Here is a 13,388-nt window from a genome sequence, read left to right as displayed (position 1 = left end):
AGTGTTAGGGGCTGGGGCAGCTGGCAGAGAAGATTCTGAAGGCTGTGCTAAGGTTTGGACTGAATCGCTCGGCACCAGGAGCTGCTGAAAGTCAGGGCTATGCATTGAGCTGTGTAGACTTGGCACAGGATGGATTTCAATGTAGGAACCCCTGGAAAGGGGTTTGTGAGGAGCCCTTGAGAAGGTCACGGCAGAGGGATAGGGCTCTTCTGTCCCTAGTCATCCCTCAGAGTTTCAAGACCTCACATGCCACCTTAATGGGCTGCTTCCTCTACCTCTCGTGACAGAGTCCATTGTCATGCTCTTTGCTCCTGAACCTTTGCCCAGATTCCTACTCCAGCACATTTCACCACTGTGTTTGGGGCTCTGTGTCTTTTTCTCTGGGCTGGGATCTCTTGGAGAAGAGAACGGTCCCTTCATCTGTTCTGGGCCTCTCTGTCCCATGCTGTCTCCAGTATATTAACTATGGGTGTTTGATAGAGGATGCCATAAAACCAGGCCTGGTGATACAGACCTGTGGTTAGATTTCTTGGAAGTCTAAGGAAAGTGGATTACCACAAGTTCAAGGCCAACCTGGATTACAAAGTGAGTTCAAAACTAGGGTGGCTTAGTGAGACCCTGTCTTATAACAAAAAGTGAAAAGCAAGCAGGGAGAGCTTGGGCTCAGAGGCAGTACCAGATCATTTGTATAGCACACACGAGGCACTGGGTTCAATACTCAGCTCTGCAAATAAACAAGTGCTTTTGGATAAATAGAGAAGAACACTCTTTCTGGGACAATGGAGAGAGAAGGGATAAACACGAGATGTTTGAAAGATGGGAAAACCCAGAGGCTGGAGCTACAGTGGGTGGAGAGGACTGAGGTTCCATCTTGGGACACAAGGGGAGAGGTGAGGGGATCCTTATCAAACCCCAATTTTTTTTTGAGGCTGAAGCTTCAACTAAGCTTAAATAATTTTCCTTGTTTATTTATATATACATTAGCGTGCGCGCGCGCGCGCGCGCGCGCGCACACACACACACACACACACACCCCTCTGCCCTGTTGCATACTTCTGGTATTCGCAAGAGACTGAAAACTTCTTGTACTTTATACATAGTGGATGCAAAAATATGGTGTATTCTACCCAAGGTCAAACCCAAATTTTGGAGGACTGTTAAGTGATTGGGGTTCCCGTGGGTACCCTGGGGCCAGTAGGAAGTACCAGCTTCCTGGGTAGAGATGCCACATCTGAGTAGTTCATACAGAAGAGAGCCCGATTGGAATCAGCATCAATTAGCATCAACACCATGCCTCTCGCTCTCTTTGGATTCCACTCGGAGGGAAATGTGCCTCTTTTTCTCTCTTTCCACCCACATGCTCCCCCCCCCCAATTTTTTTCTTTCTAAAGCATATATGAAATGGGAAAACAAACCTTTAGCTCCCATTCAACCACACATTCATAGGCCGACCTTAAAAATAGCAATTCTCAAACCACTGGTGTTTGCAGGCAGTTTGATGTCTTGGCCAGCATGTCATTCCTCAGTGCTTCATTTTCCCTTGTATGACGGTCTTGCCACATCTGGGCCTGAGGCCTGCAGTGTGGTCCTGAACCAACTCCCTGTGCTGGGCCAGTTCCTCCCTGCAGAATCCAAGGGAGGTTTCTGGCTCCACTGCCCACCCCGATCCCTTATGTCTCCCAAGTCCTGCTTCCTAACGCCTACTCTCCATTCCAGACTCAGCTCATGGCTGAGCAGAGGATGCTGTTGCCCCCTCCACCCCCAGTGTACCAGACAGAGGTCTCCAGATGAGCTCAAGCTCTGTTCCTCTCAATCCTCAGGAATCAGGCCGACCCCAGGCATCACAAGGAGCCCTTCAGGCCTGGTAGAGTCGCTTCGGTTGCTCTGCCTGGTAGACTGGGGCTTCTGGTGCCTGGTGAGATAGGCCACATGTTTCTGGTCTCTGCTCTCCCCATATATCTTTATAATGTCTGCCCTCCTTCTTCCCTTCAGCCCTCACTCACTCACTGTCTTAGGCACGAGCTGCATCTGTTCCTGTGGAGTCAGGGGCATTGCTTGGAATGTGTGTGTCTTTATTTGCTATCTCATCTGATTTCTTCCCTTTTCTACACAGTGCCATGTTTCTAAGATCTATTCACGTTGCTGGAAACATCTGGTTTCTATTTCTGGTTATTTTTATAAGGCCGTGGTCACAGGGTAACGTTTCCAGAGATTCAAACTAAGAAAGGTCTCATTTAAATCTAGCTGCTTACTTAAAGTTCAGCCTTTAAAAATTGCCTTTGCCGATTTCATAGATATAGAGAATAGATTTTTGTCATTTTGACCCTACTTGCCGTCTCTCATCCCCCTCTCTTCTGCTGAAACCCCTCTTACCAGCCCCCACTCCGATGTTCATGCCTTGTCTTCAGTGGATGAGTTTTCCTTGTGTGGTGGCTGGTTCAACCCGATGGGGAAGGAGGCTGCTGAGTAAGATAGATCCAAGTGGGAAGTTGTCCTGAGATTCCCCTCTACCCGCTCCCTGCAGTGTCAGGCCCACCCTGCCAGTGTCTCTGCGGAGTATGTACTTAGCCTTGCCAGCATGCTTACGTAGGGGTCCCTTCTGACTGGAGAACAAGGGGAGGCAGGGTACCAAATGGTTTACAGTCAGCCTGATGTGTGTCCTGCCTCTGCCACTTTTTCCCTGTCCCACTTGGGACAGCCACAGCGCCGCCTATGCTTCATGTCCTTGCTGTAAGGAGGGGCAGTAGGAATCAGGCTCTCAAAAGGCCAAGTTGGGGTTGGGTGGCACAACTTAAATGTCCAATGAATAGCACTGAGGATCGTAAGAATAGTACTATTATTTTTGCAGAAATATGACTCCTTTAACACCAGCCTCTTCTCATGTGTCCTTGGGTGACAGACTTGTGCCTCCTGCTGAGTGTGTCAGAGCTGGGTCTGGCCCGCCCGGCTCACTGGCTGTAGATTCTAAGGCCCTGGATTCACTCTGACTTGTGGCACAGTGAGGGAGCGGTGACCAAGAGGAGGTCCCCTCTTTGCTTTCTTTCCTGGTGGGGGAGGCCTGGGGCCTGATGTGGAGGCTGTTGTTCAGGTTGAAATATTCTCAAGTTTTCCCAAAGTTCTCAGTGTGGTGGCTGTGTAAGTGATTTCCTGTTCCATTTCCCCTTGACCCACACCATGGCCATGTTTTCTTCCAGAGGATGTTGAAGATGAACTCATAAAGGAAGACATTGTCTTGACCCCACCTCCATCAATGCTCAAGCTGCAAACGGTATCAAAGCCAATTGATCTCTCATTGGCAAAGGTAGGTGTCTGTGCAGAGGTGTAAGGAGTCCTCATTAAATATAACTGGACACAAACTTCACAACTTTGATGTTTTTGTGGTCCTTTTTCATTATAATCTCTTGGACACTGTTGAAGTGGGAACTGGGGTGTGATATATTAAGAAACCTGAACCGAGGGTCAGGAAGACTGTTTTAGTCCTGGCTGTTCTACTGCCTCCATGAGACAGACTTGGGTTTTCTGGATGGACCCTGTTGCCATCCGCTTAGCCAAAGAGTGACAGTTCCAGGACTGTGGAAGGACTATGGGAAAACTGTGTCTTCTGCCGGATGCTGCAGGACCTTGCTCTTCTGTGGCCCAGAGCTGCCTCACCTGCTGCAGTGGGACATTAGAGGAGCAGCTGACCTGTGAGACTGACTCAGGCCTACACTGATTTTATGCACTAGACTCCGGGCGGCTGCAGAGCTGGAAGGACAGGGAGGGCTAGCAGTTTGTCAGCATATCCAGGTTTGAACCTGTGGCCTTTTAGGTGGACCCATGACAGCAGGACACAGGTTCTGTGCCTTATGGCCTTCTTGGCAGAGGTTCCTGTGCTCCTCAGCATCCTTAATTGCCAGGGTGGCTCACCCCTCCTTTGGCTAGAGGCTCCTACAGGATGAAGGGTTGTTCCTGTTGTTCCATACCAGCCTTTCAGCCAGGATCCAGAGGGAAACCTAGAAGCGTCTAGAGATACAGCCAACTTCTTTCTTGTCCTACTTAACTGTGTGTTCTCAGCATATAGATCCTGATGTAAAAGATTTTTCTAGAGGTTTTGTTTCCGCTTCCTTTTTGTTCCTCTCTGTTCCCCTTCCACCTTTTGATGTTACAGAGGGCTTGACACATGGGAGGGGCCCTGAACCCAGGTACCACGCTCTAATCATCTATAGCCACAGGACCATGGACCTCTGTACAAACGCATTCACTTGGTGCTGAGCCCTTAGAGGCCCCCAGAGACTGACCAGTAAGAGCTGTCCCAAACCAATCTGAGAGACTGAGTTTCACAAACGGGAAAGGACTTGCTCAGGCTTCTGGGCTGTTAAACACATAGTGGTGTCCTGGAACTGTCAGTCTTTGACCAAGAGAATGGCAGCAGGATCCACCTAGAAGACCGAGTCTGTAGTTTTAGGCGGGTGGAAGGGCATTCCAAGCACACTCATGATTTCACTCGGCGCAGAAGGGGAACCAAGCCCGGCCTGATGGATGAATTCATTATCCAGTGTGCTGTCGGCCACATTTGATGATGACAAGTAGACACATGTCTATGTTATGGAGTTCCTTGTTCTAAAGGAAGAGATGAAAGAATTGATCTTAGTGGACAGTGATCCAGGTCCACAGGAGGAGCATGACCTTGAGAGCAGGCTCCAGGGAGGGGCTGGAGACCAGCCTGCTGGTCCTAGAGCCCTCTTGAGGCTTCAGAGTACCCCACCCCTGGTTGTAAAACTGTTACTGAAAGCCATAGACTATCCTGTCAGGTAGCAGAGGGTAGGGCCCATCAACATGAAGCACTGGTATTGAAAAGCAGACAGAGGTGCATGGGTTACTAGTAGATGGACCACAAACTGACTGTCCTCTGAGGTCTAGAGATGCTGGAGATCTGGAAGAATGGAGACATGGTCTTGAAAGGAGGTAGGAAGCCCTCTAGGCAGTAGAGCATTCCATAAGATTTAGAGGGAGATCACTTACAGGTGGCATCCTAGAGGGAATTTATTCTCTACAGAAAGCTAGAGAACATGCTTTTGACTTTGCTCAGGGCTCTGGTCTCTGTTGGACTACTCATACCTGCTGCTGTGATGTAGAAGCAGCCATAGACTAAGTGTAAACAATGCCCATTGTTGTTAATAAAACTTTATTTACAAAACCAAGTAGGTGCCAGATTTATTTTATGGACTATAGTTTGCCAACTTTGTGCCAGAATTGTGGCTCTGAAACCTTGCTACAAAGTGAAATCACTTGGGATAGTTTAAAAGCTGATAATAGGCCTAAGATAGGAAGTCATGACTTTCATTCTTAGCACACTAAAAAATCAAACAAACCTATGGATGCTGGCCTCTCATCCTCAGGAATGTGGATTGAGTTGACCTGTCCCATGGCCTACACATCAGGATTATTTTTAGTGCCCCTAGATTATTTTAATGTGAGGTCAGTCTGGAAAACTTACAGTCTTTCCGAGGGGGAATCTGAGGCCCCCCAGGATCCTTGGTGAAGCCAAAGTTTTGTATTTCAAAGTCTGTAAAGAAAATCTTGGCCCATGTTAGCATGGGCTGGTGTGGTTTACAGATGTTCCCGAGGTAAGGAGGCCCTTAAGGTCAGGTTTATCTTCCTCAAATATGGGAAGAATGGGCTTGCAAAATAGAGACCACTGTGAGAAAATGTACTTTCTAGAACCCACGACCAACTCCTGCAGGGCTTGTGCTGCAAGCCTTGTTATTGTTTATTTTACAAACATCCAGTGATACGCTTTTCCCTCCCAGGAGATGAAGACCCTTCTGTTCGGCTCTACCTTTTGCTGCTTCAGTGAAGAGTGGAAACTTCAGAACTTTTCCTTCAGTGACACGGCCTCATTAAAATACGGCATTGTGCAGAACAAGGCAGGTTGCTCTTGGGGTCCCCAGGGGCTCTTCTTCTGGGATGTCCCACACAAAGTGGGAACACCATTCACACGGTGACCTCTGAGAGCATCAGTGGGATGACCCTGCAATTACCTGGTTGTCCCTTGGGGCAGGCAGTTAAGTTGCTAGAATGAGAAGGGCCACTGTGATCCTTGTTTCAAGAGCCTTCATAGGCCAAACCTTGGCAGGGGCTGGGGGATTTCACAGGTAGAGCTGGAGAGGGCCGCTTTCAGAACATGGAGGTAAGAGCAAGAGTAGGGGGCATGCTCAGGAAATACCAAGGTGTCGTGTGTGCAGAACAGATGTAGGAGGAACGTGCAGCGGTTGTTGTGGAGCCAGAGGTAGTGGGGGAAGCTTTGCACCTCCCCTGGACATATCAAGCAGGATAGTCTCAAGAAAGGCCTGAAGATGCCCCACTCCGAGGCTAAGGACTGCAGGAGAGCTCCACCAGGAACATTTCTCAGCCCCGAGCCTCCCTTGCCTGTGCTGCCCGAGGAAGGGCCTGAGACTGCAGCTTCTGCCTCCTGGTGTGGTGAGGCTCAGCTTCTCTTTCACTTCAAGGGTGCCCTGACCTATGGTTTTGACAGTCCTTGGATGCGGGAGCTGTCTGAGTGAATGAAAACCCATGGTTGTGTCCCCAACGTCACACCCTTTTTGTAAATAGTCTCTTTCATCCCATGAGGAAGGATGAAAAAAAAATGACCTTTGCAGCAGGTGAGGCCTAGGAGTCTACACATAATCGGCTCACCTTGCTGAAGATTCCCCTGTGACTGGGGCTAGAGGCTGATGGGTGGAATGGGCAGCTTCTTGGGGCCATTTTCTTCTTTTTCTTTTCCTTTTTTTTTTTGGTTTGTTGAGACGTTGTTTCTCTGTAGCTTTGGAGCCTGTCCTGGAACTAGATCTTGTAGACTAGGCTGGCCTCGAACTAACAAAGATCTGCCTGCCTCTGCCTCCTGAGTGCTGGGATTAAAGGCGTGCGCCACCACTACCTGGCTCTTGGGGCCATCTCCACTGGTAGCGACATGTGTCTTTCTCTGCAGGGTGGTCCCTGTGGGGTTCTGGCGGCTGTTCAAGGCTGTGTGCTGCAGAAACTCCTGTTTGAAGGAGACAGCAGAACCAACTGTAATCTGTAAGTCGGTGCTCATCTTCCCTTCCCAAGGCTTCTTTTGAGCGTCCAGAATAAATAAGCAAGGAAACGTGGGTGTTCCCTGATAGTTCCCATTTCCTGGAGGTCAAGACAGGTGAAAACAGCTAGCTGCAGGGCTCCTGCTGATCTGGTTAAAGGGACATGGTAGGAAGGTTGGTGAGTCGTGTTTTGCTCCACATGGCAAGTAACTGAAAATGGCTTGGCAACTTTATTGCCTCCTCAGACCCCTTCCTCGCCCATAAGCATCTGCTGACCCTCTGACTGGGTCCAAGCTCTTCCCACTCCCGCTTATCTCTTCTCTGTCAACATCCAGAACCGCACATTCCAGCTAACTCCACTGTGCATGACTTTCTCCCCTTTGTGCCTGTGTATTTTCCATTTCACATACAAGGTATTTGCACCTAGGCATTCCTGCTCATTCATCTTCATGTTGTCAACACTTCTAGAACATCTCTGTGCAGTGAGGGAAGCCAGTGCTTTCTCTCCCTCCTCCCACCAGTTGTGCCAAATAAGAGGTTTGAGATTTGTTATTGATTTCTCACGAGGCCAACACTGTCTCTGCTGTCCAGAAGCACTTGACACTCCTGACATGACAATATCTGCTGAGTTTGGGACCCTTGCCACCCTCAGCAGGGCCCTTGCCTATTTTCCTTCTTAGCTTGGACCAGAAATCATAGGCCTGCGATAATGGTGTGTAGATGGAGCGGTGGGGCTGCGTCCCGCCACCCGGCTAGCTCTACGCAAAATAATTACATGGAAACTGTATTCTTTTAAACACTGCTTGGCCCATTAGTTTCAGTCTCTTATTGGCTAATTCTCACATCTTGCTTTAACCCATATTTAATAATCTGTGTAGCACCACGAGAGGTGGCTTACCAGGAGAGATCTTAACCTGCTTCTGTCTCAGAGAGGAGAAGCATGGCGTCTGCCTCACTCCCTTCTTCCCAGCATTCTGTTCTGTTTATTCCGCCTACCTAATTTTCTGTCCTATCAAAGGGCCAAGGCAGTTTCTTTATTAACCAATGAAAATAACACATAGACAGATGACCCTTATTTATCATTGGTGCCCTTCCCCCTCATTGCTGCTAGAGTTGAACAGGAGAGCCAGACAAATCGACAGGTGATGATAGGCCATGCATGCTGCCAGAGGTGGGAGAGCAGGCTCCCTGCAGGTCCATTTGGATCTTACTGCTGTCTTCCAAAGGAAGGAAGCTCCTTGCTCTCCTCCACACATGCCTATCATACTTTAGTTCCTTTACATTTTCCTGCCACTCAGCATGCACCCTCCGATTCTTTCCCTGTGTGCCCGAGCAGTTTGTCTCCCCTCTCACCACCCTTCAAGGATGGCCTTCCTTGACCTCTAGGGAGGGTAAACCCATGCCTTGCTTCTAGTTACACCATCACTCACTGTACACTTGTTCACTGGTGCAGTTAGGTGTCCATGTTCACCTCCTCCCGAAGAACACAAGCCCCATGAGGACAGGAACTTACTTCCCTGAGCTGCCTGGTCCACAGGCTGGTTCCTGGAATCCAGCACAGTGCCTGGACCACAGGGCAGGCCCTTAGGATTTTTGTTGAATGAGTGGATGAACAGTGAATGAGTTGTCCAGACAAACAGGGAGGGGAGGCAGAATGGTATTCCAGTAAAGAGAACAAGATGTGGAAAGACCCTAGGGCAGGGAGAAGAACAGAGGTTGCCTGAGGTGGCCAGTGGTGGGGTAGGGCCAGGCAACCAGACGGGCCTATGAGCTCTTAGAAGTTCTAGCAACTTTGAGTAAGTCTTGGCCCTGGCCCGTGTGAGTGCTGTCTCATGACGCCTGTCAGCCCAAACTCCTTCAGAGCCTCTCTAGATCCCTTGCCTTGGACTTCTGGGAGTCATACACAGATGATTTCCCAGTAGTGGGGATGCTGTGTCCTGGAAGTGGGATGCTGCCCAGGATGGAAGCTGTTGTAGTTTCTTATAGTCCACAGGGGATGGGAGCCAGAGCTGTGAAGGCTGGAGGCCCCTCAGGTTGGAGCCTAAGGTGCTGCTGAGTCCAGAGAAAACCCTACTAAGTGGTAGAAGGTGAGGCTCTCCCTCATTGGCCTCACTTGTTTAGCGCGTATCAAGCACTGCCTAGACCTGTAGCAAGACTCTAACTGGTCTTAATAACAAAACCCAGAGCCGGATATCACGATAAATGCTGAAAGATCAGAGAAGTCTACAAAATCCTCAGACCGAATGGGGTATCCTGTCTCTACAGATCCACAAACTGAATGCCATCTCTATGAAACTGCAGACTGAATTCTAGCCTCCTGTCTCCTCCCCCTTATATTTCTCTCTCTGCCCAGCCATATCACTTCCTCTCTCCACCTCCCTAGTGCTGGGATTAAAGGTGTGAGCCACTACCGCTTGGTTCTGTTTCTCTTTTAAATCCAATTCAATTTTGTGTACTCCAGGGTGGCCTTGAACTCACAGAGATCCGTCTGTTTTTGCCTCCCGAGTGGTAGGATTGAAGTTTTATGCCACCACTGCCTGGCCTCTATGGCTAATTAGTGTGGCTAGCTTCTCACTCTGATCTTCAGGCAAGTTTTCTTTCTTTCTTTCTTCCTTTCTTTCTTTCTTTCTTTCTTTCTTTCTTTCTTTCTTTCTTTCTTTCTTTCTTTCTTGTAGAAAAATTTTTAGAAATGTTCATCAACATCCTTAGAAACTGCATGTCAAAAATGCCATTTCAGAAGGCAGTATTGACAACTACTTTTAAGCCCCAACATATATTACCAGAATGTCCAATAAAAGGAATTCAAGCATATTGTGAGTGAAAGCCAAAACCACTATAGGTTCACTGGAAAGTGCATTTGGTCTTTCTGTTAAAGCTCAGTGTGCAAGCTTTATTTATTAAAGTACAAACAAAATATCACCACATAGGCCTAATCTGTGCACTGCTGCGTGGGCACCTTTCCAGGGCTCTGCTAGGGAGAGGAGCAGGAAGAAATGTGGCCTTGGCGTAGAGCTGCTGTGTGCTGGGACCTGGGAAAGAAAGTGGGCTCACCTGGACAAAAACCCAGAGGCCCCACCTGCAGTATTTGTATGTGGGCCCTGGGTCATGTTGGGTCCTGGGACTGGAGGGGCACACCTGGAGGGAGGAGGGAAGTGGCTGTTGGGACTGTGCTTTATGTGGGAGCTATAGTGTTGGGGGCTTGTGTTGTTTGGAGCCTTGTGTGTGGGGAAGTTGTGTTGTTTGTGGGACTGTGCCATGTGTTTGAATTACTGCATGTGAGTTGCATTTGTGAGGGAAAGCGTGTTGTGTGTGTGTGTGTGTGTGTGTGAGATAGCTGTATTATGAATGAGGGGTTGTGCTGTGTGGAGATCATATTTGTATGGGAGTTACGTAATGTAGAAAAGATGCATCATATGTAGGACTGTATTGTATGTTTGTGAATTTTATTTTATGGGATAATTGTGTTCCATTTGGGAGATGTGTTATATGTGGGATTGTGTTGGTTGTTAGGTCTGTCTTGTGTCTGAGTTATGTTACATGAAGTTTGTAGTTCGCAGCTTATATTAGGAGTTGTTCTTTGAGGCTGTGTTGTGGATTGTTTGAAGGTTGTATTGTATGTGGGTTATATGGTATGAAGATTGGGTTGTATGAGGGCTGTGTAATATGTGGAAATGTGTTGTGTTGGAAGGTATTTGGGTATGTTATGTTATCTGAGTGGTTCATGTTTGTAGGAGGTGTGTTGTATGTGGGTTGTGTTATGTCAGTGGGTTATATTCTGTGTTGGGTTGGGTGACGTATTTGTTGCTCTGTGAGGGTTGTGTTGTGTGAGTAGGTTTTATTGTGCGTAGTTTGTATTGTGTGAGTCTATGATATTGTGTCTGTGGGATCTGTCTTTGGAAGATGATGAAGCTTGCTTTCTTTGGGCCTGGTAGCTCTGGATGCTGCTCATTATCCCTCTGCATCCCATATCCTATCCCTGTGGTCCTCAGGCTAAGAGCACCCGGTGTTCCTTCCTACTCAGTGAGAGGGAAGCAGGAACTCTTGGCTCAGTTCTCTGAAGTTCAAGGAAACTTAGGGAGGAATGTGGAGGGGTGATCTGTGAAAGTTTCCTAAGGCCCTCACAGTGGACCAGCGTGGACTCTTGATTTACAGAGGGCTCTAGGTAAGGGCTCTGATGCACTCCCCAGTCCCCTACCAGGGGTGTGGTCCCACTGCCTTAGGCAGACAGTTAGGGATGGGGGGGAGAACCACTGGGACCACAGGGATTAGTCTAATACTGATAGAAGGACAGAGCAGGGGATTCTTCTGGGCCAGGAGGAGGTGGAGGAGTGCCATTTGTAGTTTGTGCCTCTGCCTTGCTAGTGTTCTGCAGGTTGAAGGCTATGCTTGTCCAATGGGTGTGGTGTGTCCCGAGGGAGGAAGGAGTCAGTATGCTGGGGGTGGGGTGACAGAGAGCACAGGACTTGGGTTACCGTGGAGGTGGTGGTGGAGGAGGACTCACATCTCTGAGTTGGTAAACGCCCTTAAGTTGTACTCCTTGAGAAAATGAAAACAGAACCTTAAAAAAAACCTTCCAGGACCATGTAAGTGAACAGGCCCCTTGAACTCAGCCATCACAGTACAGATGGGGGAACTGAGGCCCATAGATAAGAGAGATGCTAGCTGAGGGCCAAAGTTGGCACCATTGCTGAGCCAAGACTGGCCTGTGACATCTTGCCTATCATATAGCATGTTCCTGCACACTGGAAGCAGTGGGGACCAGAGATGGCAGGAAGAAATGAAGCTGTTGGCTTTGGAAATGGCTGATGGGTGCTCCGGTACTCTTTAGGTTCTCTATGCAGAGCATCCTAGGCCCCAGTTTAGTAAAGCTAGTGCAGAAGACCACAGAGGCTCTGCAGTCAGTCAGTCAGTCTCTCTGTGTGTGTGTGTGTGTGTGTGTGTGTGTGTGTGTGTGTGTGTTGGGGGGGGGGGTTACAATTATGTCTGCTTTAGATCTCCAGCTTGAGAGACTTATGTGCCTGGTACTGGTGGACAGAGTCATCCAGGTTCCTGCCTGAGCTGTGTGTGCTTGGTGACTTTGAGGCCTGAGTGCTCCCTCTTCACACTGAAATTCCATGTTTTTAGAAACTGCTCAGCTTCATAAGAGTAGGGTTGTGGTGGGGAGGACAGCTCCTCTTTTGACCTTGGGACTATGATACTTCTCAGGGTGCCCTGAGATCTCCCACATGTGCAGCTCCTGGGTTGGGTTCTTGTGCACTGACTGGGTCTAGAGGATCCCGAGAAAGGGACAAGGCTCCAGGAGAGCATAGCCGAGGGTGGGTGGCCCCTTCAGGGAAGCCAGGCAGAAATAAATGCTGCTTGGCGAGGCCATGTGTTTTCTGTGTGGCTGTCTGGCCTCATTACGGCTCAGTCCATCAGGCTGGCAACTGCCTCGCCTCAGTTCGCCCGGCAAAGCCAGGCAGCAGGATGTGGTGTTTTTCCACTGGACAGGAGCTATGCAGCTTGGCTCATCCCCTCCACAGGCCCCAGGAGAGCCCTGGGGCTGGAAAGGCCTTTAGAGGCTGACAGGAATGTAGAGAGGGGACTGGGATTCTGCCCCATTTTCATACTTCCTTTCTGAAATCCACAGCAGGAGCACTTGCCTTGCCTCTCTAGATACAAGGTCCCTATGGCCTCCAGCCAGCCCTCTGCCCTCCCTCAGAGGGGCAGAAATGAAGGAACCGTGGCCTGGATGCACTTTCCTCCTTTATCCAGAACTTTCTATAGGCTGTGCTCATGTGGGTGCATCTTTGGGGACAGGTGCAGTTGTCTTGAGACAATCAGGGTGGAAGCACCTGTTTTCTCTGAGGCACTTGGGCGAACACAGGCTTCTCACCCAGCCCTTCCTCCGCACTTCAGCCTGCACTTCTGGAGGAATTAGGCTCTTGAAGAAACTTCTGTTGTAAGAGCCTGGCTGGGGGCCAGATTTCTGGTGGGAATGTGATAAGTTTGTGTCTGATGTCTAGGTAAAGTAGGGCCTTCTCTGTCACCAAGGGATCGTCAGTGAAGCTATCACCCAGTTACTGGTGAGGGTCAAGTCCTGGCTATGTAGGCAGCTACAGGTGACCCACCCATCTTTTTGTTGTCACCTTTAGGATAAGTGCGTGCGTGCGTGCGTGTGTGTGTGTGTGTGTGTGTGTGTGTGTGTGTGTGAATGACATAGAGAGCCCCAACAACTCTGGGGTAACCAAAATGACAGAACAGCAAGACTGAAGAGGGTGTGGGACTCCCTGCTGCCTGGGACCAGATACTGACCCTCGACCTCTTGACTGCTGGTCACTGCGCTTTCTGTGATCC

At 49.2% G+C, this 13,388-nt stretch overlaps 1 protein-coding gene across 4 annotated transcripts in view; it reads left to right on the top strand.

The window, feature by feature from the left end:
• The window catches only part of Mindy4 (MINDY lysine 48 deubiquitinase 4), a 114,641-nt gene that overhangs the window by 59,796 nt on the left and 41,457 nt on the right, over positions 1-13,388 (top strand). For all 4 annotated transcript variants that reach the window (XM_038318500.1, XM_038318498.1, XM_038318499.1 and 1 more), the window contains 3 exons: positions 3,195-3,301; positions 5,790-5,906; positions 6,968-7,056. In XM_038318500.1, the coding sequence (XP_038174428.1) occupies positions 3,195-3,301; positions 5,790-5,906; positions 6,968-7,056 (313 nt within the window). The remainder of the gene's footprint in view (positions 1-3,194; positions 3,302-5,789; positions 5,907-6,967; positions 7,057-13,388) is intronic.

This window comes from Arvicola amphibius, chromosome 2 (genome assembly GCF_903992535.2).
Source record: "Arvicola amphibius chromosome 2, mArvAmp1.2, whole genome shotgun sequence".
In the NCBI taxonomy this organism is placed as follows: domain Eukaryota; kingdom Metazoa; phylum Chordata; class Mammalia; order Rodentia; family Cricetidae; genus Arvicola; species Arvicola amphibius.
This window is presented reverse-complemented; position numbering and strand designations above follow the sequence as displayed.